The 19,667-nt window shown below is 52.3% G+C and overlaps 1 protein-coding gene across 1 annotated transcript; it reads left to right on the forward strand.

The window, feature by feature from the left end:
• Window positions 1-1,346: 1,346 nt before the first annotated feature.
• TCF25 (transcription factor 25) lies at window positions 1,347-19,626 on the forward strand. The gene is made up of 18 exons (XM_055000928.1): window positions 1,347-1,559; window positions 3,289-3,453; window positions 4,770-4,844; window positions 4,969-5,102; window positions 5,738-5,803; window positions 6,748-6,830; window positions 7,564-7,694; window positions 9,508-9,607; window positions 12,697-12,790; window positions 13,074-13,166; window positions 13,614-13,719; window positions 14,492-14,651; window positions 15,926-16,013; window positions 16,699-16,857; window positions 17,309-17,399; window positions 17,929-18,008; window positions 18,293-18,365; window positions 19,404-19,626. The coding sequence occupies exons 1-18, from the start codon at window positions 1,359-1,361 to the stop codon at window positions 19,566-19,568; spliced, it is 2,064 nt and encodes a 687-aa protein (XP_054856903.1). The 5' UTR covers window positions 1,347-1,358; the 3' UTR covers window positions 19,569-19,626.
• The last annotated feature ends 41 nt before the right edge of the window (window positions 19,627-19,667 follow it).

Raw genomic sequence — 19,667 nt, forward strand, 5'->3', positions numbered from 1 at the left:
GCAGGTTGCTATGCTGGTGTGCCTCTTTCTCTCCTAAGTATGTGTTATGCTCCGGTGAGCAGCCTGGGAAGGAGGGGGCAAGTGGAAGGAAGTGGTGGTTGAGGGTGCTGCATTCAGGGGCTGCTAGGAAAACGTCCACAGGGGGTGCCACTTACACACAGTCTCCCAGACTGCTGCTCCCAAGGGAAAGGGGGCCCTGGAAACAGCCCAAGGGGGACCTGAAAGCAGGAATGGGGGACTGGTGGGAATTGCCAGCTTAGTCTGGGGCCAGCTCTATGCAAGAGAGAGTACCTCTATTGAGGTCGCGTGTCTGCTGGCCAAGTCTGGGTCCCCATGAGAGGTGGGGGCAGGTTCTCTTCCTAGGAGTCTTTGGTTTTTGAAGGGGAAGTCCTTTGAGCCTGGCATCGGGTAGCTCTAGGGTTGCCAGCCTCCAGGTAGTGTCTGGAGATCTCCCGGAATTACAACCGGTCTCCAGGCCACAGAGATCAGCTCACCTGGAGAAAATGGCTACTTTGGGGGGTGGGCTCTATGGAATTATGCCATGCCAAGGTCCTTTCCCTCCCCAAACCCCACTTTCTCCAGGTTCCTCCAAGTTTCACCCCTTAGATCTCCAGGAATTTCCCAACTTGGAGCTGGCAACCACCCTAGGTGCCTCAAGGACTTTGCACAGGCGGCAATCCCGGCAGCCCTATGAAGCAGGCTCCCTTAAGGGGGAGTGACTTGGCCAGGGCCGCCCTGGGACGGGAACTGACAGCCCCTCCCGCCCTCCTTTTCTCTTCCCCAACCACCACTTCAAGTGGTGAGCGACCCTCTCTGCCAAGACGCACAACCACACTTGAGAATCCTGTAGGGAGAAGAGCTGCTGGAGAGAAACATTTAAAAGGGGGGGGGGTGCAAATAATTTTTATGTATTTATAATTCGCCTTTCTCACTGAGACCCAAGGCAGATTACACACTGCCACTAAATACCATCTAATCAACCGCTAGGCCATTCAGTGAGCAACCTAAGGGGGGGGGAGCTCCCCGGGGGCAATTCCGCCGCAGGTCTGCCACTAGCACGAGTCGGGAGCTTCCGCGCAGTCACTGCCCGCCCTCTGGCTGCGCCCTCTGGCGGCCGCTCACTGAATTGCAACCTCCAGCGCCAGAGCCGGCTTATGCCGCGGCGTCTCTTCCGCCCGCTCGAAAGAAGACACAAAGGCAAGACTAGGCATGCGCAAACTCTAGGGGGACGTGAAGGGCCTTTCCGCATGCGTAGAGAAGAACAGGCTGTCGCCTAGAATGGCCCTTGTTTTCTTTCGGGTCCTCCTTCCGGCTTCCGGTCCGTCGCTGTTTCCTGTCCGGCCTGCTACAGTCCCGAGATGTCGCGGCGTGCGTTGAGGCGGTTGCGGGGGGAGCTGCGCGGGCAGGCGCTGCCGGAGGCGGAGGAGGACGAGGAAGAAGAGGAGGAGGAGGAGGAAGAGCAGCTCCCGGCGGCTGGGCCCAGGCAGGACGGAGCGAGCGCCAGACGGAGGAAGCCCCGCCAAGAGCCGGCCAGGCGGGTCGCCAACCTCTTCGAGCTGGTGAGAGACCCCGCCACGGCTCCTTGGCCTTTGTTGACGCGGATAAGGCATTGCTGCTTCCCCAGGAGTCTGCTCGAGGCAGCTCGCGAAGCAATGCGATGAAGCAGCAACGTAATGCAACAAAACATAATATACTTGTATATGAGTATAGCATAAAATATTAAATGCAAGAACAGCAACGCAAGCAGTATTACGGAGGGGAAGGTTTAAAGCAAACATTAAGTAGCTTTAAATGATATTTATAAAACTGTTCTCACTCAGCCTAGAATCAGGTGAACACAGCAAAAGAAGATGCAATTGTTCCGATAAAAGCCTGGGTAAAAAGGAAGGTTTAAGGAGGGCATCTGATGAGCCCCAAGGGGGAGGGCGTTGTGACAGCAAGGGCCGCCCCCCCCCCCAAAAGCCCCGTTTCTGGCCGCAACTTGCCTCGCCTTTGACGGCACAGTGAGCAGGGGTGGACACTGTGAAAGGGAGTTCTTCTAGTGCTGGGTGGAGGGGGCAGCAGCGGGGCAGGGAGCCTGCAGCTGTTCTCTCTCCCCACCTGCTCTGTATCTGGTTCCTACCATTTGATATATTGTTTCTGTATGTGGAGCTTCCCTTTGTGGTAGGGGTCATGTGTGTTTCTGGGGCTGGTTTCATTCTTTGTGCCTCTTCTTTTCCATGCAGTTGTGGAGTTCTTGCTTTGGTCCCTAAGTCATCTGAGCCACGGTCATATCCTGTGGTTCCATAAGCCAATTGGTGTATCTCAGCGTATTTTTGTGATTTAACATTTCCTAATTATAAATATACCTTTACATTGGCACATCTTAATGCTTTACCATCTGCAGTGTTGTTAGGTAGATATGCTGGTATGTAATTACAACCTTAATTGCATTGAATCTATTGACCACATACTCTTAAGTTGCCCTGAATTTTTAAAACTTGAGAAGCTAATTTTTCCCTTAATTACTAAGGATTTTTCTTCTTCAATTGCTGAGACTTCTAGGCTACTAAACGATAAAGATGGATGGGTTACATATAGATTTTTTGGCTGCCATTGTAGAAATAAAGAAAAATCCTAAAGCAAGTGCATAAACTTTAATATTGTGTGGGTAGCTTTTATTAATTGCCTAAATGTAAACAGCAGCTGTTCAAGACTACTGGGTCAAAGGAACAGTAACGGTAAAGAAATGAGCTGATTGGGCTGGGAAGCACTTCTGAACTTGCTGCTGGGCAGCTTTCTTAAGGCTGGATTCTGGTATTTTTTATTAGGTTGAGGCTGTTTGTTCTTTTATAATGGGCTGATAGGCATGTAGATTGTATCTTGATGGCTCTAGTAGGAAGGTTAATATCTTGTGTTAAATTCTTTGCTTCTAATCTGCTTTGGTAACTTTTGCTGAAAAGTTATTGTCTATAAAGAGTCAGACCTTTGGTTGATGTATCCCATTTTCTTCTACTCTGGCAATGATCCCAGGTCTTTGGCAGGGTCCCTTCAGCACTGTTTCCTAAGCTTTCTTTATTAAGGAGAGCTGGGATTTGAGTCTGGGACCTTCTTCATGTAGGGCAGGTGCTCTGAGCCATGAATCCTGCCCTTTTCCAAGGGAAATGAATCCAAGCATCTGCAGTATTTTTGAAGAATTAAAGAGCAGACATCTGAGGTCTCTGTCTTTATATCCAGAAATGAGAAAGGTACTGATTCCGTTTGCTTAACTTGGCTAATTGAACTATGCTCTTCTTAAATGCTGCATAGATAACTAGTGATGATCCGGAGGCTGAACCAGCATCCATTGAGGAGAGCGATCATTCTAGGCTTCAGGAGGAAGGGCACACCGGAGACAAAGAAGAAGCTGAAAATGTACATCTGGTGAATGACCAGAGGAAAGATGGAGGAGAGAGGGATCAGCTGGACAAGATGGCAAGTACCCTGAAGTCAGTTGGGGTGGTACTCTGAATAAGTGAATGCCGGAGAAGGCAGGAAATCCTTACAGATCTCACCAGCTGGGCAAGGGATCATTTCCGATGCAAAGTCCTGCCAAATCTGACCTTCAAGGGGATCAAATGCATTGTCTGGTTGTATCCAGCGTCCATACAAACTGTATGGTAGAGCCAGAGATATTACAGTGATTAATATACCAAGAGGTTATATACTGTGAGTGTGGTTTAACACAGATTTTCTGGTCCAATAGCCCCTTAAAGATCAACTAGATTTCCAGGGTATGAGCTTTTAAGAGTCAGCATTCTCATCGTCAGAGAGTTGGTCTTTCTTTAAGGTGCCACTGGATCCAAATCTTTCTCTTTTACTATAGGCCAAAATGACTCCCCACCTGAAACTATCTTCATGGATTTTCTGTAATTCCTGAAATAGAAACGTATTTTTTATGATTCTTCTAACCTCACGTAAAGAGAATTGAAGGTTTGGGTTAGAATGCAGTCTTTGGTATGCTGAAATCTGTGTTCAAACCCTTCTTTCTAGTCACGGGTGAAAAAATGAAAGTTACAGGTTGAATAAAATATTTTTTTCCTGAGGGCACAGTAAGTGAGATGTGAGAAATTCTAACTGCAGGTTGTGTGCTTGTGTCACAATTCAGAATGAGGCCATGACAGGGTGAGAGGGAAATTTAATCATTTCCCGTTGTGCTTCTGTTCTGAAAGAAATGAGCTCCCCTGAGCCAGTATTAGCCATAGTAAAAGGGGAGAAACCAGGTAGTATACACACATACACCCCAGCTAAGTAACTCAGCAGGAAGGTGGTGGTGGAATTTAAGCTTTCATGTGTTTTAAAAAGTCAGGAGATCCAGTTAAGCCTCTGCCATGTAGACCTTCCAAACCTTGTGGGTGTCAATGGATGAAATAATTTCTTAGGTCCCCAAGAGAGGTGCTGTTCACTTGAATGCCCTGAAATCGGAAGAGAAATTTGGTAGGGTTCAGTTGTAGTCTCTGATTTGCTGCATCAAAACATGGCTTTGGATTTAAATGCCAGAGGAGAGGAAGGGGTGGAAGGAGGCCCATTCTGCAGAGAACACTCTGCTCTTTGCAAGGGGATGTCAGAGGAAACATATCATCATATGCCCATCATATGCCTCACTGTAAACGAAATCATCTCTCCTGACTCGATGCTCTGAAGTATCGCTTCTGACTTCTGCCAGAGATCCGTTACTTGTATTTGTGCTTTTAGCTGGACTCCTCGGGATGTGTCTTATCAGTGCTATTTGCTTTCCCACCCTAAAAAAGGCTGCGTCAAGCAACAAATCTCGAAAGAAGAAGAAAAAAAGAAAGAATAAGAAAAGCACGGCCAGTGAGCCTTTTGTAAGTTTTCCTCGGTTTGGAGTTGAGCATTGAGGGTCAGTGACCCTGAAGGGCCTGATGGGATGGGGGAGGGAGGTGCCCAGTGGAGCTGGTTAATGCACAGGGCAACATTGTCTCCCTGCAGTGCCCCCAGAATGAAGCCGATGTAGAAGACATTGAGAGTGTCTTGGAGAGGCTGGACTGTTCTACTGGGCTGTGGTGCCAAAGCCAAGGAAGGGTCATTACAGACAGTCGCCCGCTGCTCTACGTGGAACACAGGTAAGAAGCTAAGAGCGCACTAGGCACGGGAGGGCGAGCTGCCCCCAGCCTGGTTCCCTGGAGCAAGGAGTAAGGTTTGTGATGGTGGGTTGGGTTCATTGCACTCATTGTCCTGAAGAGGGCAGCACTGGCATTGCCTTCCTAGGGCGAGATCTGCAACGATAACAATAAACTACATTTATATACCTGGACAGATTAGTGCCCCACTCAGACCAGTGAAATAACAGTCGGTTTTGTTATTATCCCCACTATATGGTTGGGGAGCTGGGCTGAGAGGAGGGGCTTCCCCAAGGCCACCTACTGCGCTCATGGCAGGAGTGGGGTTCGATCCAGCAGAGTGCTCATTCCAAGCCCAGCCACTTCACTGCTGTGCTATGACTGAAAGGAGACTGCATGACCCTTGACCTGCCCTGCTGGGGCTGCTGGCTTCAATCTGCCCTTTCAGTGTAGGCTCTGATATTCGAAGTCGAGGGGTCCCTCAGTAGTGGAGGTGGGGTGAGGCGGGGAGCCAGAGGGCTGGAGCAGGTCGTCCAAGGCTTTACCAAGCAGATCTGCTGAGCAAGCGCTTGAGAAAGCAAGAAAAGAGTGATGTGGCAAACAGCTGAGTTTGTGATGGATGTTTTTTCCTCCCCCAGGAACTTGAATCCAGAAACTGAGCTGAAGAGATATTTTGGTGCCCGAGCAGTTCTCGGTGATCAGAGGTGAGAACAAGCAGTCCCTGCATGGCACAGAGGGAGAGGTCCTGGGGTGGGGGGAAGGACTGTAGTTGCTAAGCAGCCGTGTTCTGAAAACACACCTTTCAGGCGCCTGTTTGCTAAGCTCTTAAAGGTTAGGCAGAGGATCTGGGAAAGGCTTCAGTGGGACATGGAGCAAGAGGCAACTGGCGGAGAGCTTGGAAGCTGCTGGATGCCAGCACTCAAGGAAGAAGGGTGGCATCAGTGTCTCGCGAGAGGTAGGGCTGGTTTTTGGCTCGTCGTGCTAATAGGCCTCCTGAGCTCAGCCTGAAGGTGCGAGAACCCTCCTGAGTCATTTGGATGCCGATGAAACAAGGTGGCCGGGGGCTTTGGGCCAGAGCTGGGTTGCTGTTTCCAGCAGCCCAGAATTTCCCAAGGATGGTGAGGTGCTGAGGGCTGGGAACCGCTCCAGCTCAAAGAATCCAGGAGGCCAGGGGCGCTCGGAAGCTGTGGGCTGGGGCTGGCAAGGGTGATGATACCGGCTGTAGGAGGTCAGTAACAGGCTGCTGCCTGCTGGTCAGTTCCAGGTCACCTTTTTGGTCCCCATCCTGCCCTTCTCCCTCCTCAGTAGCCATTTCAAAGGTGGCCTTATCGAGATCATGTTTGTTTCTCTCTGCTTCGTATCGGTGAGTGTGAGAACAGTGGTTCTGGCTTCCAGCATACTTTGTTTCTGGATGGAAAAGCCTGTGTGTGTGTGTGTGTTCTGTCTTTTCAGCTGCTCTTCTAATGTTCTGTCCGCTGGTGCTGCAGTGAAAGAGCCTCATGTTGTTTTCTCTTTAGGTGGGGGCACAAGTGCTGGAGGGGATTTGCTCTGCAGTCAAAGCTGGGTTTTTTTTGTACTAAGTATCTCCCTCCAAAGAACCCTCGCATATCAGTCGTCAACCGCTGGTGATGTTTTATTTCTTCTGCAGGCCAAGGCCAAGGCAGCGGCAACATCTCCGCAGCACGTGGCTGACGGTGCCCAAGAGTGCTTGGCCACGCCATAGCAAAACAGGTGAGAGGCTCTCCTGTGGGCCATTTCTTGAGCACATGTAAATGCAGCTGGCCTTGTCTGTTGGCAGCACAGCCCGTGCCGAGGCCATGAGCATGGTGTGGTTGCGTGTCAGCTGATAGAACACTTCCCCCTACCTTTCTGCATAGGCAAGAGCTCTTGCCTGGCAACATCATATAGCTTTAGTTGTGAGGGCTTTCGACTTCCTGCAGTAAGTGTTGTTTGGCTGCTTACGCATACTTGTTTGCCTGTGAATACACTTGGGGAAATTCTGGCTTTGTTTGGTGTCAGAAGAAAGACAGACACGCTTGTGTTTTAGGGGGACAGCATAAATGTGGTTTGTAAGCAGAGCTGGCCCAGTGTTTTGGACAACTTCTCCTAGTTAGAGCAGTATGCATACTGCGTCAAGAACTCAGAAATTTGTGCTAGGCGAAAGCAGTGCCGCTGGTCCAGTTCTATTTTCTGAACTTTGGGATCTCTTGGTGAAGATGGGAATAGAGAAGCTAGGAAAGGCCAGTGGGTGTTCAGGAGGGGTGCGGGGGGAGATGCCTAGGAAATGCAGGTTGGAGCTGACCTAGACAGCCTCCCACAGTACCTTGACTATCTGGGACACTCTTTTGTGTTCAGGTTGTGAATTCTGAGCTCATGCTGAATTGTGTTTGTGTGTTTTGGTTGTGAAGGAATTTCTATGATGGGTGGGCAGGAAAATTGGCATTAATTGCCCCTCCACCTCTAGGTCTCTCCATGCAGCTGCTTGAGACCAAGCGGGGGGAGCAGCAGTTTGCATTCGAGCACCACCGAGAGTACCAGCAGGTGCAGTTCAAGTTCTTGGATGCTGTGGAGTCCATGGACCCCAACAACCTCGTGGTAGGTTCTCAGCTGTGTGAGGCTCTGGTACCTTTCAGTGGCACAAAAATGTCACCACAGACAACTCACCCTTCCTTCTTGCCACAGCCGACATGCAAGGTTTGCATTGGGAAGTAATCCTGTGGGAAGAAGATATCCGGGGATTTTAGTCTGGCCTTCTACAGCGTTTTTCAGTGCTGGGGCAGACTCTAGGAGAAGCAGTGACGGTTGAGGACCTACTCCCCAAACAATAGTTAGATGCTGTCTCTTTAGTGGCAGCAACCAAAACACAACAAGTAACGAGCATGCTTTTGAGTTCCACAGAACTTTTCACAAGACTTGATGTCCAGTACAAAAAAGGAGAGGGCCCCTTGAAACTTCTTTTCTTTACCCCCCCCCCTTTGTAATGAACATTCAGCCGAGTAGGAATTCAGGAGAAAGCAGAAGCATGCCCCACTTTGTGAGTGAGTTGGTTAATCCTTATGAAACGGTATTCCGCGGCTGTTGTGTTTGGAGCAGTGTTTCTCTGTATTGAAGAGCCTGGTCCTTTGCCATAGGCAGGCCCATTCCCCAACCCCACCCTGTGGAAAATCCCCTTTATTCAAAGACCCTTTGTCCTGCTGCCATCACAGCATCCTGAGGCAATGAGTTCCATAGGCTGAATACACATGCTTCCCCTTATTCTCAGCATCCAAAAATAAGTTTGGGATGGGCTGCTGTTGAGTCTCTGAGTTGCCCCTCTTTGTTTAGAGGGGGACAAGCAACCTGCTTTGTTGCTCTGTGGAGCAGAACTCTGGCATGGGGCAGATGCAGTGTGTGTGCGCCCTCCCTTCCCCCTCTCTCACAAGGTGCTGCCTGGGCTCGTGGGCCAGAAAGAGCCTCCCTAACTGGCCGAGAAGCCCCGAGGCGGGGAGGTCTGTTTTCTCAGCTCTGGGGGTGGGGGTGGGGGGGAAGTGCCGCATAGCTTTTCAGCAGCTGTGCTATTTATAAACTTTTTACTGCTCTGGGAGGGATGCCTCATTTTTCTTGGTACTTAGCAGAACAGGCGCTGCTTTGAGGTTTTTATTAGACACACCCCAGCAAGTCAAGCTGGGCAGCAACTCGGAGGGCCTGTTCAGAGGAGGTGAAGAACAAAATGGTTCCGTGGCCTAATATTAGCCTAATGGAGACACCAAAGGGCCAAGAGCCCCAGCCTCCCCCCTTCCCAATAAGGCACGTTTGAATCTTTAAAACTCCAGTGTGCTCGATCTTGCGGGCAGAGAGGACTTTGTCCTGGAAGAGGGTCTCTGTGGGCTTCCCAGCACGGCTCCTGCTTTGCCCTCTTCTCCCTCTGTGCCCGAGCAGATGGGGAACTTCTGCTTGTTGAGGACTGGGTGCCAGCAGCTGGAAACGATCAGCTGACTGATCAGAGGTAGCGCTAAGAGCATCGGGTGTGTGTGTGTGTGTGTGTGTGTGAGAGAGAGAGAGAGAGAGAGAGAGAGAGAGAGGAGCTTTCGGCTGTCACCCCCTGCCTGCCTTGACGTTCCCTCTCCACGCTGGGGAAGTTCCCCTTCGGAACAAATGCATGCAGGCACCGTTCAACAGACCCAGATGGCTCCTCAGATAGTGCCTGGTGAGCCGGAGGGTAGCAGCCAACCCCCAGCCCTGCCGGTGTGTGTGTGTGGGGGGGGGTCTTCCACCAGCTTCATCAGACATCCTGGGAGGGCCACACAACCCCCTGGCCTGGAGGTCGGAAGATCTCTGGGCAATTGTCCCAGGGGCCATTTGGAGAGCTCCTTCGGGGCCCTGAGCAGGCACTAGTCAGCCTCCCCCTGTTCTGTCTCTCTGCTGGTAGCTTCTGCTCCAGGTGAACCCTTACCACGTGGACTCGCTGCTGCAGCTGAGCGATGTGTGCCGGATGCAAGAGGACCAGGAGATGGCCAGAGACCTTGTGGGTAAGAAGCAGCCCGGGGGGGCGGGGGGCACCCCCACAAAGAGGCCTCTCCTCCGGAGTGGGCGGGGCACTAGTAACAGTGGGGCGTGGCTTCTGGACTCAGCGACTGCAGCCCCGCAGGGGTGCCAGAGCTCATAGGGGAGGGGATTTGCAGGTTTGTTTCTGCCCTTGGGGTGGGGGGGGGCTAGTCAATTTATTTATTCTGAAAAACTGATGTTGTCTACCCAGGAGCTTACCTCAGACAGCTTACAAAACAAAAGTAATAAAAATAAAACATTGACATATATTAATTACAATTCAGCATTAAAAACTCAGCCCAGCATAAAAACTTAGTCCATAAAAACAGACCACTAACAGCTTTAAACAAGCTCCCAGGCGTTTTTTAAAAAAAACCTAATTAGAAGCCTGGGTCGACAGAAATGTTTTGGCCTGGCACCTGACTTTGAGGCCAGGCAAGTCTCAAGAGGACAAGTGAGGTGCCACTCCTGAAAAAGCCCTGTCCCTTCAGCTTTTTCTCCCTACCTCTCAAATGGCAAAAAGTAAAGATATATGTGCTGTGGTAGCATAGGGTGCCGTTTACTAGTTTTTCTCCAGTATACTTGTAGTTTTTCTTTTAGGGAAGTAAGGCATTTATACTTTCAAAGTCCATGAACATGCCAAATAGCACAGTTTTATGTGCTACTAAATTATAAATGATGCATTTGTCGTTGTAGAACGAATTAAAGTTTAGAAGTGATACGGGCCCAATGTTATAACAGTGACTTCTGTCTTCTTCCCGTGTTGGATTAAATCATTTATTGAACTGTTGCCTTGAATACTGTGTGACCAACAGACTGGAGTTGAACTATGAAAAATCTAAGGTGTTGGTTCTTCCCTATTCCCGGAAACTGTATAACTGGATTGTCAATGGTAATAGACTTGAACAAGTTAAGCACTTTAAATACCTGGGTGTCTATTTCCAACCTAATGCTACTTGGACCTTCCACCGTAGGATGGCTATTAATACAGCCAAAGTTAATGCTGCAGCAATATCTCGCTTTTATTTTTCTGATCGAGGTAACCAATATGTGCCTGCTGCTCTTAAAGCCTGCAATGCTAAAATTGGAGCTCAGTTATTGTACGGGGCCCCGCTCTGGATTGATGCTATTGACAATTCTGTTGAACGTGTTCAATCTAACTTTCTGCGTAAGATCATGGGGTGTGTTCCATATGCTGCCTTATGCTTAGAGTGTGGTCAGAATTTATTGGCCACCAAAGCATAGCTTCGCACTATCAAATATTGGTTGAAACTCCATTTTAATTCTGATCCTCCCAGTTATACGTACCATTTATTATCTGAATTTGCCAACTCTAGTTGGTCAGCCTGTACTGAAGCTAAAATAAGTTCCTTGAACTTATCTATGGGTGATTCCGCACTAGTGGTTTTCCGCTGTTCAGCTTCCAAATGACCTCGATTTTTCTTTGTGTTTCCACACGTGGGAATGCAATCCTAGCAGCAGCTTCGAAGTCACTGCAGGTTTTGTCCATTTTTTTCCCATCCTGCTTTTCCCCAACTTATTTGTCCATTCGCAGCAGATTAGGGATTTTAATCATGCGAAATTCTTTATCTGATGTTCTCCCCACCCTTGCCCTTTTCTCTCGCCCTTCAAATCAACTTAATTTGATTGGCCAATCATGTTTTCTAAGCCACACCCACTACCTTTCCCTTCCCCTCTTTTTTAAAAAAAAAATATATATATAAAAAACGTTGCAACGTTTCTACAAGTCTATGCAGAAACATATCCTGTGTCATGTAACGACAGCCGACCAATAACGGTCTGTTTTTCAACATGCCAAATTTGTTACTTGTTGCTCGCTGACAGCTGACAGCTTCTGAGGCACAGGGAAAACGGGGTCGTCGGTAACAATTTTCCCTCCAAATGTCAATAACCAATACTCATTCCACAATATCAGTGGGAAATGCTCTGACCTATCAGGTGTTTGTTTGATGCAATGTTTATATGTAGCAACGTTTTTGGTGGGGGGGGGGTGTTAAAAAAATTAAGAACATGCACGTCTGTCGACACTTCCCCCGGAAAAAGCAACGAGGAATCGATTTTTACACTGGCAAATTCCGCACGATGGACTTTGAGCATGATGAAATGAAATGTCAATGCGAAACAAAAGCCTTAATGTGGAATTGGGGAGTGGTGGATTTGTACGACTCCACTGCAGCACGACTGCTCAGAAAGTCCGAATAAAATTGATCATGCAGAATCCCCCTATAGAATCTTTATCCCTGCGATCTGAGTCTGAGGCCTTCTCAGAAATAAAATCCAGTCTTTGGGGATTAGAGTTACAAACTCTCTGTAGTTCTGCTAATAGAACTTGCTCTCCCCTAAACTTGGGGATTGTCCCTAGTGTAAGTCTCCCAGCAGCATACCTTTACCAACTCCTGGCCCCCAATTTACGTAGAGCCTTTTCTCTGGCCAGATTTAATCTTCTTCCTTCAGCCATTTTATCTGGCAGATTTCATGGGATTCCTTATTATAGCAGGTGTTGTCCTTGTTTGATGGACTGTGTTGAAACTGTCTCTCATGTTCTTCTCCAGTGCCCTTTTTATCTGGCGCCACGCCGGGATCTTCTGCATCCTATATTAGCCCAACTTTCAGAGTTTTCTGATGATTTTAAGGTTCAGTTCCTGCTTGACAACCCAGATGGGGAAATAACTGAAATAGTAGCAAAGTTTCTCTACAGTGCCATGGCTATACGCCCTGACAAGTGATATTCTGTACTGGTTTCGCTGCACTGCTGCCCTGCTCCTATCTGTATTTTAATCTCATTTTGTATGGAGTCTCTGTATTTAAAATTTTATATTTTATATATGCCAATAAAGGCTTGCTTGACTTGACTTGATAACAGTGACTACCAATGCTTTATGTTGTGTTTTCCTGTATCTTAGTCTTGAAATGTGTAGCTCTGATTTTAAAACCTTCGCGTTGCCTCACATTCCCCTGAGACAGAACTTGATTTCTAAGCCCTGTCAATCAAAAGACTCCCCAAACCAGAGTGCAGAGAGCTCCCATGCCTGTTCTTCTGCCTCTTTTCCAGAGAGGGCACTCTACACCCTGGAGTGGGCCTTCCACCCCATGTTCAGCCTCACCAGTGGGACCTGCAGACTTGACTACCGGAGGCCAGAGAACAGGTAGGAGGTCACGGGTAAGGCTGGCTGGCTAACAACCGGGCCTCCTGCATTGTGAGGGGTGGGGCGGGGCGGGGCGGGAGGGGGACCAGGAGCCCCCAAACAAGCACCATCTGGGGTGTTCTGTGTCCGTGACGACTGGAGTGGCTTCTCTGTTTTGTGGTTCCGATGGCTCTGCTGGGCCCCAATCGAGCACTCTTCCTCTCCTGGTCCAGACCGCCTGTGAGCCTGGTCCAGGTGAGTCCCCTCCCCCCCAGCTGGCCTTTCCTTCTGGTGTCCCTTGCAGAGCTTTCTACCTGGCCCTCTTCAAGCACATGATCTTTCTGGAGAAGAGAGGTTGTCCTCGCACCGCCCTGGAGTTCTGCAAGCTAATCCTGAGGTACCTGCTGTGGGTCTCTCTTGGGCTTGCTGTGAGCCAGAAGGGCATGAGAGCCAGCACCCACGCCCCTTCCAGCTGCCTGTCTTTTGGCAAGAGCGTGTGCAGTCTCCATCTCTAGACCCTCCCCTCCCAGGTCATCGCTTTGCAGGGGTTGCTGTTCCCAGACAGAGAAGCACAGGGTGGGCTGCTCCTTAGCGGGGGGGGGGGGGCAAAGAGCCCTCCGTGCCTCTGGGTTTTATAACAAAATCAAAAAGAGTCCAGTAGCACCTTTAAGACTAACCAATTTTATTATAATAATAATAAATAATAATAATAATAAAATTGGTTAGTCTTAAAGGTGCTACTGGACTCTTTTTGATTTTGCTACTACAGACTAACACGGCTAACTCCTCTGGATCTATGGGTTTTATAACGGTCTTGTTTTTCTCTCTCCACTCCCTTGCCAAGCCTGGACCCGGAGAATGACCCCTTGTGCATGCTGCTAATGATTGATTTACTGTCGCTTCGAGCGAGGGAGTATGCCTTCCTGACACGCATCTTTCAGGAGTGGGAGGTGAGTTGCCCATGGGTGGTCTCGCACAGGGACGCAGGGGGCGGGCACAAACAACTGAAGAGGGAGGGAAGGAGGGGAGGATTTGGTCTGCTGAATATGCAGGGAGGCCGAGCCTCATCTCACTTGCCCCCCCCCTTGGAGCTGGGTCTCCTTGTGCCTTTGGCAAGTGGGGCAGCGGGCATTAATATCTGGGCTCGTTCGGCCCTTTTCTCTTGTTAAGGGACTGAGACAGGCACCGTCGGGAGTGGTGGGCTGGCCCCCTGGGCTGTCTTTTCCCTTTCCCCTGCGTTCCCAGCCTTTTGGGCTGTAGAGAGGTGCTTGACAGTATGTTGGCTGTTGCAGATCTTGGGGGGGCCCTTCATCCTCTTACCCGGCACCCCCCAATGGAGAATCAGCCCCTCTAATGTTGGTGGCCCCATGAAGCTCCCCAGAGTGGTATGACGGGGCCACCTGCAGAGGAGGAGGAGGAGGAGCCTCCAGCAGGCAGGCAAGCATGCCTGATCCCCCACCCACCCACCCCCGGAACGAGGACCGTGTCTACTGACAGTCCCATCCCCGTGAGCCCCCACCCGGCACATTAACAGGGTGGGGGGGGGCTGGGGCCCTGTGGTGCTGCTCTTGGCCTCGCTGAGAAACCCCCGCCTGCCTGCCTCCATCCCACGCCCTTTGCTGTCGTCTGCCACATGAAGGCCTGCCCGTTCCCCAAGTCAGGAGCGCTGAGGATGTGCCTTTTGGAAACCAGCCAGCTTTGATGTGGCTTTTTCGCCTTCAGAGTCACCGGAACCTCTCCCAGCTGCCAAACTTTGCCTTCTCGGCTCCTCTGGCCTATTTCTTTCTGAGCCAGCAGGAAGACGTCTCAGAAGCAGAGTCCAACCAAGCCCACGCGAAAGCTGCTGGACTCGTTCGGCAGGCGCTGGTCATGTTTCCAAGCGGTGAGTTAAAGTGGTTGTGGGCAGCCCTGAAGACGCCAGGCTGAGCCCCCAGGGGTGGGGGGAGCCAAAGGCCTCGGTGCGGCCAGGAGAGCCAGCAGGTCTTCTGGGGCCCACTCAGCAGAGAGCTGGCCTTGGACGTGGGTTCGGAGTCACTTGCAGAACCGGGATGAACGTGAAGACGAGGGCTGCGTGCTGGCCCCTCCTGGCAAGTCTTGGGCCATCAAGGAGAGGCTGGACTTCCTCATATCCAGAGGATGTCAGCAACAGAGGAAGGCGCTTGGGGAAGTAGCTGGGCCCCCTTCCTTGGGTTTCCCTCCAGGAGGAGAGACTCTCCCCTGCTGGGGCTGTTTTGGGCACCGGAGGACTTGTTCAGGGGGCAGGAGAGAGCTCGGGACGGCTGTTACTAGTGACTGTGTGAGACTTGTTGAGAGTGGCTCTTGCTCGGTAAAGGAGAGGGAGAAGGGAGTGCCACGCGGACTCACAGCTCTTGTGAGGAAAGGGCCGGTGGGGGTGCCCTTGTGCAGGAATAAAGCCCAGCTTCTTTCCCCCTGCACGACTGGCTCAGGAAGGCGGCAGCATGAAGCCACGGGCGAGGGCGTTTGCGTTCCGCCCGGTTTCTCATGACCCTCAGTCCGCGCTTTTGGCCTTGCCTGTCCTCCAGGGTACTGTCAAGCTTCAGAGGGCGGTTGCACACAAAGGCCTCTTCCTCCTTGGCGCCCTGCTGCTGCTGCCGCCCTGGGGAGGAGTCCAACCGACATTTCTCCCCCCACCCCACCCCGAGGGACGCTGTTTGCCAAACAACTCTTCAGCTTTGTTAGGCAGGAATGTCTGTTGCACTGAACAAAGGAGGTCCAGTTTGTGTCGACCTCCCACGAGAGGGGAACATCCTTTCGAAGTTCTTTGATGCGGCAGCTTAAAATAGACAAGTTGGGGGACTGAAACTGCCGGTGTCATTGGGTCCGCTTCCTGGAGGACTCTCTGGATGCAGGACTTTGTTTCGGGGAAGGCCTTGAGGCTTCCGCCTCTTCTGTGAGTCCTGCGTTCCACCGCCATGGCCTTATCGCCAGCCCTGTTGAACAGCTGGCTGTTAAGGAAGGTTTGTCCTGGGCTCCCAGCTTTGAGGAAAAAAGCAAACCCGGCAAATGTCAGGAATTGAAATTCTTCCCGTTCTGTTTCACGAGCATTCCCCTGCCCAGTGCACCACGGCTGTGGCCCGCTGGCTGAGCCTCTGGCTCTGCGGAGGGACCTTTTCTGACTCCCCTCCCCTCTTCCAGTTCTGATGCCCTTGCTGGATCACTGCAGCGTGCAGCCGGACGCGACGGTTGCTTCCCACCCATTCTTTGGACCAAATGCCCAGCTAAGGTACGCCATGGGTGGAGGTGCCCTTTGCCCTTCCAAGGACGTTTGCCCCTGTCAGTGGTGAAAAGGTGTGGCCATGAGCTTGGCAGCTGAATCTCATTGGAGATTCCCAGGTTTCAGACTCTTAGCAGCACTGGCGGGCAGGGGCTGCTCAGAAAGAATATGGGGAGAGCTGGGACGGCAGAGTGTTTTCAAGGCAGAAGATGAGGGAGGTGCCTGGAAAGGTGCTGGGGCCAGGAGCTGAGCTGAACCGAGCAGGGATTACTCTGGTTGGCACCCAAGAGCTGGCTGGACATAAAAGTCCTGCCAAGATCGCTTGCAGCAGAACCAAGCTGGAGTCCCGGGGCACTGGGGAGGGGCTGCTGGCGACATTTTGTTGTGCCTCCTGAGCAAGGGCGGCTGTGCCTCTTTGGAGCAGCAGCATCTTCTTCCTCTCGAGGGAGCTGCTGGACTCCCCTTTCGATGAAATGTCCGTCACCCTTTGAAGCCTTGGGGGAAGGGCCCTGTTCCTTCGGGGGTTGGGCTTTGGGGTTGGGTGGGGGGAGAATTTGCTTGACCTTACCTGGGAGAGCAGCGCTGGGGTGGGGCTGGGGGGCCTCTCTTGGGGGCCATCCATGGCCGAGTTCTTCCCTGGGCCTTTGCCGCAGCCTGCCCCTTCACGCTGCTGACAGTCTGTCTCCTCCTGCAGTTCTCCTCCGGCGTTGAATCAGCTGGTTGCCCTCTACCTCGGGCGGGCCCATTCCCTGTGGAAGGACCCGGCTGTCATGGCCTGGCTGGAAACAAACGTGCACGAAGTGTTGCGGCTGGTGGACTCCGGGGATCCAGCCTTGGAAGAGGCCGAGCAGAAGTGAGTCAGGCTAACTTGCTCTTCAGAACGGAGCCGCTGGGGCTGGAATGCCTCCCTGCTGTCACCCGCAAGGCTCCCTGCCACGTTCTGCTCGGCCCGTTACCCCCTTCGCACGCTGCCCCCTTCTGCTAAGAGGAGCTGTTGACCAGGGGTGCCGCTGCTTATGCCGGGGTGTCAGTTGGCCCGTTGACCTGCTGGGGGTGGGCTCCTGAAAGATTTCTAACGCAGGCCGGGCTTGCCGTCCAGAAGAACAAGATGCAGCCTGTTCAGACCACCCGTGAGCAGCCCTGAGGGCTCCGGCGACGTTTGAGGGGAAGGCTTTGGTTCCCAGGGCCCAGGAAAGGGAGCTGAGAGAAAGACACCGGGGAAAGTATCTTGCGTGTCCTGCCGTCCTCTCATTGGAGGGGTTTGTTGAAAATCCTTGGTGCTTTCTTTCGTGTTGGGTCTGTAGGCGGAAGGTGCGGTACCAGAGTGCGCCCAGGAACATCTACCGTCACGTGATCCTCTCGGAGATAAGGGAAGCCACTGCAGCATTGGTTCCGGTGTGTAAATGGGGGGGGGGGGTTGGGCACATGTGCCAGACACACCTTATTCCTTGCTTTGACTCCCGGGCCTCATCCTGGCCCTCCTGGTGTTGTATCTGGTCCCTCTTGAAGCCTAAGGGTGGCTTGCCTTGAGTGGCCCGCTTTGGACAGTCCTGTGTCGAGCAGAAGCTGGGCAGAGCCCTGTTGTCAGAGGTCTTTTCACAGGAGCCTCTCCCCGGCAGCCCCTTGGTGCTTGTTCGGGTGCTGCTTGATCAGAAGAAGAAAGCCAAGCCAGCAAGAGGGTTCAGGATCTTGGCATAGCCCAGAGTGCCCAGGCCCAGCGCCAGAGTGGCACACGCCCCTCCAGAGCAGCGGAAGCAGAGGCCACTGGGAGGGAGGGGCAGGAGAGAAGAGAGATGAAGCTGTGTTAGGGTTACGATGGAAGGGGGGCCTGGCATTGGAGGACTGGCAAGTGGGGGCAGGAGGGGACAGCTGTGCTTTGCTACTTGCTCTCTGACCTGAACATTTCTTGCTGCCCCTTCTTAAGGAAGTGACGTCTCAGCCTATAATGGGGTTTGATCCGCTGCCGCCGCCGGACTCCATTGTGTCCTACACACGCCCAGAAAGGTAGCCTGTCTCTCTGCTTCTCGCCTGCTCCGTGCCTCAGTTGTGTGTGTTTGTATGATGGGGAGGGGGGAAAAGGTGGCTCAGAAGCTGATACTGCTATCGGGGGCCAGGCCTTTCCGAGCCTCTCTTTGTCGTGAATCAGGAGTGGCAACTATCGGGGGGGGGGGGGCGCTTTGCCTCTTCTATGTAACGTCACACCTGTGGCAGAGCGAGTGCTTCACCAGAGTGTGGACCAGTCTGAGGAAGGGTGTGTCCTCCCACTGTCCTTGTCTCTCTCTTTCCAGGGCTAGCCGTCCATCCAACGAAAGCACTCTGTCACTCTTCTTCCGCTCGCTGCTGCCGAGCTTCAACTTGCAGGTACGTTGAATGTGGCAGCCGCTGGCTTGCGTGCAAAGCCTGCCTCTCCATCGCTGGGGAAGGCCGTGCTGCTGTTGTCGCTGTTGAGCACTACACAGCAGCCAGGACAGGGCACTGTGGGTCACGTTCTCCTGGCTCACAGACTTTCGGCAGACAATGTTAAGAGAAGGGGAGGGCCTCTGGAGAAGAGATGGGCCCCAGGCAGCCTGCAGGGCACACTTCAGTCTGGGTTCCTGGACGGACTGCGGAGCCACGTGTCCCTTGAGAATGCATTGCAGGCCTTGGCCCAGCGCAGGAAGGGAAGGGCTTGGTCTCCTGGTTCAGGGCCTGGAAACCACATATCGGTGGACTAGCCTTAAACGACCAGTTGGATGTGACATTGGATGGGGTTGGTGTCCTCACAAGCAGAAGGAGAGGGCCAGGAAGCAGTGGGGTTGAGAGCCAGCCAAGGGGAAACAGTAGCCAAGCAGGTTATGGGGCCAGAGACTTGGATCGCTACCTCTGACAGGACCTGCAACTGCCCTGATCAAGTCTATATGGTCTCTTCTTCTTTGGAGGTTTGGCAGCAGAGGCTAGATGTCCACATGTCAACAATACCAGTTCTGTGACTCAGGATGAACTTAGGCAGGTCGCGAGAGGGAGGGCTGGACGGGATGAGCCAGGGCTTGGCTCTCGTCTCCCTTTCCTTATGTGCCCAAGGTCATACGGACTGCCCACTTTGGGGTCAAGAAGGCATTTTCCTGCAGGCCAGATTGGCTGGGGATCCTGGAGGGTTTTCCCCCACTCTCCTCTGGGCCTAGCGCAGGAGTCGTAGGAGGGTGGGAGTGGGGAAGCTGTGACTTCCCTGCATTCTGCAGTGGATTGGGCTTGATGACGCTTGGGAGACCCTCCAGCTCTATGTTTCTAGGGCCTTGGAGTGCTGGTGCCAGTTGGAAGAGGAAATGGGACTTCTGCCTTGGCCATCTTGCTTCAACCCCAGCCGGAGACTGTCCTGCCCCCTCCATGGGCACAGACCTCTCGTGTTGTGTTGCATTTCAGGGAGAAGTTGGAGCTGCTGGAGAGGAGGAGCCGGGTGCGGGGCCAGATCTGAACCAGGGTGTAAATAGGCTGATGGCAGCCATGCGTGATATGCTGGCCAACATCCAGTTCCAGGAGCCGCCACGTGACGACAATCCTGAGGCAGACGGAGGGGATTGGGACTGAGCATTTCCCTCCCCCGTTGTAACCTCCCTGGTCATGCAATAAACAGTCCTCAGCAGAACGAGAGGGGGGGGGGTCTTTGTGCCTCCAGGGCACAGGCAC

Source organism: Eublepharis macularius, chromosome 16 (genome assembly GCF_028583425.1).
Source record: "Eublepharis macularius isolate TG4126 chromosome 16, MPM_Emac_v1.0, whole genome shotgun sequence".
In the NCBI taxonomy this organism is placed as follows: Eukaryota; Metazoa; Chordata; class Lepidosauria; order Squamata; family Eublepharidae; genus Eublepharis; species Eublepharis macularius.